This window comes from Dendrobium catenatum, unplaced genomic scaffold, assembly GCF_001605985.2.
Source record: "Dendrobium catenatum unplaced genomic scaffold, ASM160598v2 fragScaff_scaffold_1724, whole genome shotgun sequence".
Taxonomy (NCBI): Eukaryota; Viridiplantae; Streptophyta; class Magnoliopsida; order Asparagales; family Orchidaceae; genus Dendrobium; species Dendrobium catenatum.
In genome coordinates this window covers 11,392-15,262 of record NW_021320186.1, presented here as the reverse complement: position 1 = coordinate 15,262, position 3,871 = coordinate 11,392, and the positions used below count along the sequence as shown (strand labels likewise).

Here is a 3,871-nt window from a genome sequence, read left to right as displayed (position 1 = left end):
TATAGTTGATGATGATAGTTCGATATGGGGTAGTAAAAACCCCATACCCCACTTGTACGAGACTTTTAAACTGGCACGATCTGAGCGCCCCTCTGTACCTCATAGTATAGGTGCCCCACTAGGTCCTGTTAGCTAGAATCTAGAGGAGACCGCTATGAATATAGAGGTCAGGAGTTCCCCTCATTACTTTTCACCCACCGTAGAGAGCTTTATTGAGCGGGGTCTCATTCGTTCCATTTGTCCCGATGAACAAGCTCTACAGCAGGCCCGAGTCTGGCGGACTGATTTTCCTAAAGGTCTAGGAGGTATAGGTTATATTGGATTAAATCAGTCCAATAATGCCAACATTCGTGTTATTTACCATGCTTATCTGGTTATTTCTCTTGCCGATGAAGAAGACCCAGATAGTGGTGAAGATAGAATACTTGATGCTCCACAAGAGTTTGAAGATGGCGTCACTTCAGCCATGGATGAACTTTTGAGGTAAACTTAGGCACTAAGTCAGATCCTAGTCCTATTTTCCATAGTGCACTATTGTCTGATTCAGAGGCTCAAGAATACAATAAGTTACTATCAGAGTTTAGAAACTTCTTTGCCTGGAAATACACCGAGATGCCTGGTTTAAATCCAGATGTAGTAGTCCATAAGTTAGCCATTAAGCCTGATGCAGTCCTTGTTAAATAAGCACCTCGTAGGATGAGATTGGATATTGAACAATAGGTGATCGCTGAAACTAAGAAGCTTATAGAAGCTGGCTTCATTAAGGAAGAGAAGTACCCCACTTGACTTGCCAATATTATTCCAGTCAGGAAGAAGAGCGGATAGATACGAGTCTGTATCAACTTCCGTGATTTGAATAAGGCATATCCTAAGGATGATTTTCCTCTCCCCATTCTTAAGCTTATGGTAGATATAGCATCATCCCATAGCATCTTCTCATTCATGGATGGTTCATCTGATTACAATCAGATAAAAATGGACCCCAAGGATGAGAGGTTCACTGCTTTCCGAACACCTATAGGTTTCTTTTGTTATAAGGTGACGCCCTTCAGTCTCAAGAACGCCGGAGCCACCTATCAAAGTGCCATGACTGTCATCTTCGATGAGATGATACACGAGCAAGTTGAGTGCTATGTGGATGATTTGGTCGTCAAAAGCAAGATTTGTGGAGATCACCTTAGAGATCTACGAATCATTTTTAAACGCCTGCGCAAGTTTGATTTAAAAATGAATCCTTTAAAATGTGCATTTGGAGTCAGTGCAGGAAAATTCTTAGGGTTTATAGTTCGCTACCGTGGCATTGAGATAGACCCCTCTATGATCAAGGCCATAGTAGATTTAAAACCCCTTAAGAGTCTTACCCAGTTGAGATCCTTCCAGGGTAAACTTACTTTCTTGCGGAGATTTATCTCTAATCTTTTTGGTAAGTGTCATCCCTTCTCTTCACTGGTGAAGAAGGATGCCCGATTCCACTGGGATGAGAGTTGTCAGGAGGCCTTTGAGAGTATAAAGCGCTACCTGATGAACCCCCCAGTTTTATCTGCACATATTCCAGGTAGACCATTGATTCTTTACACAACGGCCCTGAATGAGTCCTTAGGTGCATTGTTGGCTCAAGAGAATGAGGAAGGCAAAGAAAATGCCTTGTACTACCTCAGTAAGTGATTATTATTTGCAGAGCTTAAGTACCCAGCGATAGAAAAGCAATATTTGGCCTTGATCTTCACAGTACAGAATCTTAGACATTATATTTTTTCACATAAGATCAATCTGATCTCTCGAGTCAACCCATTGTAGTACTTGATGACCCGTCCGACCCTTTCAGGTTGTCTAGCACGATGGTCTATGATACTACTGTAATTTGATATTACTTTTATTCCCCAGCGGGCCGTCAAAGGACAGGCTCTAGCTGACTTTCTAGCCGATCACACGATCCCTGCTGATTCACTACTCAATGATGATCCACCTGATGAATTAATCTTGAGTGTGGATGAACAGGAGTCCCCTACTTGGGAGTTCTACTTTGACGGTGCGTCATCCGTTAAAACTTTAAGTCCAAATGAAACTCCTACAGTTAGGGTAGGATTAGGCCAGATTTTTGTGTCTCTTGAGGGTCATGCTCTACGGTACTCTTATAGTTTATCAGAACCTCATACTAATAATGAAGCTGAGTACGAAGCTCTAGTTTTGGGACTAGAGTTGGCCATTCAGATGAGTCTTACGCGGGTAAAGATCTTTGTAGACTCCCAATTGATAATCAATCAAGTAGCTGGAGTCTACAAAGTACTTAAGCTTGAGCTCATTCCATACTATAATAAAGCAATGGAGCTCCTGTGCTTAATACCAGAAGTAACTTTGGCCAAGGTCCCCAAATTTGAAAATGGAAAAGCATATGTGTTGGCCAAGTTAGCAAAAGAATTAGCTGACCCTGCTGGAAACCCCATGTCTATTGTATCGTCAGGCTCTGTGCCCCACAGACTTATCTTCTCCCAACCAAACCCTTACAGTGTTTGCTGTTGATGAGGAGTCAGATTGGAGAGAGCCTTTCATAGAGTATTTAAAGCATGGTAGGCTTCCAGATGATAATTCTCTCGCTGCTCAAATTAGAAAGAGGGCTTTATCATTCGTCTATATAAAAGAAACCTTGTATCGATGCTCTTTTGACCAAATGTGGTTGAGATGCCTCAGTAAAGAAGAGGCTAGTAGAGTCATGAGCGAGATACACGAAAGGCTTTGTGGTGCCCATCAGTCTGGACCTAAAATGAAAGGAAGAATTAAATGCCTTGGCTACTACTAGCCAACTATAATCCATGATTGTATGGAGCACGCTAAGAGGTGCCATCAGTGCCAGATTCATGGCACAGTAATTCACCAACCCCCTAATCCGTTGCACCCTACTGTTTCATCCTGGCCATTTAAGGGCTGGGGCACGGATGTGGTGGGTCCTATAGACCCTCCTTTTTCTAAGGGTCATAGGTTTATTTTAGCCGCCACTAATTACTTCTCTAAGTGGGTAGAGGCTATCCCATTCAAGGAAGTTAAATCAGAAGATGTGATGCATTTCTTTCGCAATAATATTATTTATAACTTTGGTGTTTCGCGCCGTATAATCTTAGATAACGGCCCGTCCTTCAGAAGCACCAAAATTGTCAGATTTGTCTGCCGCCATAACATCAATTGGCGATACTCCTTGATTTACTACCACAAAGTCAATGGCTTGGCAGAGGCATTTAATAAGACTCTTGTTCATCTGATAAGAAAAATCCTTATTGCAAATAAGAAAGAATGGCATGATAAGTTACCTGAAGTATTATGGGCATATAGGACTACCTATCGTACTCCTATTCAGTTCACCCCATATGCTTTAGCTTTTGGGGCTGAAGAAGTCCTCCCACTTGAGGTCGAGCTCCCCTCACTATGTGTAGCAGTTAGTTACAATCTATCTGATGAAGATAATGTCTGACTAAGGTTGGAAGAGCTTGATGGTTTAGATGAGCTTCGCTTACGAGCTTATAAATACCTTAAGCTATGTCAGGCCCGAATGGTACGGCACAACGAGCGCCTTGTTAGACCCTGTGCTTTCTGAGTAGGTGAGTTAGTTTTTATTTTGTGTAGGCCTATCATCTCATACCGTCGGTGAGGTGGTAAGTTTGAGCTTGTTTGGAAAGTCCCCTTTGTTGTAGAGCAAGTTTATGAAGGTGGTGCCTTCCTACTTGTTTATGCAAATGGCATTCACCCAATGCCTGTCATCAACGAGCAGTATTTAAAAAAGTACTATGCCTGAGTTTAGTACTTCACATGGGATCCTCCCTACCACATGTAGATATCCCTCTATATATGTAGCTCCTAAAAGGAACCCTCTTACATTTCA

At 42.2% G+C, this 3,871-nt stretch overlaps 1 protein-coding gene across 1 annotated transcript; it reads left to right on the top strand.

Annotated features, from left to right (window-relative positions):
• The first annotated feature begins 903 nt into the window (after nucleotides 1-903).
• On the top strand, nucleotides 904-2,520 carry LOC114581403. The gene is made up of 3 exons (XM_028701482.1): nucleotides 904-1,657; nucleotides 1,765-1,841; nucleotides 1,885-2,520. Exons 1-3 carry the CDS (start codon nucleotides 904-906, stop codon nucleotides 2,518-2,520), a joined length of 1,467 nt encoding a protein of 488 aa, XP_028557315.1.
• The last annotated feature ends 1,351 nt before the right edge of the window (nucleotides 2,521-3,871 follow it).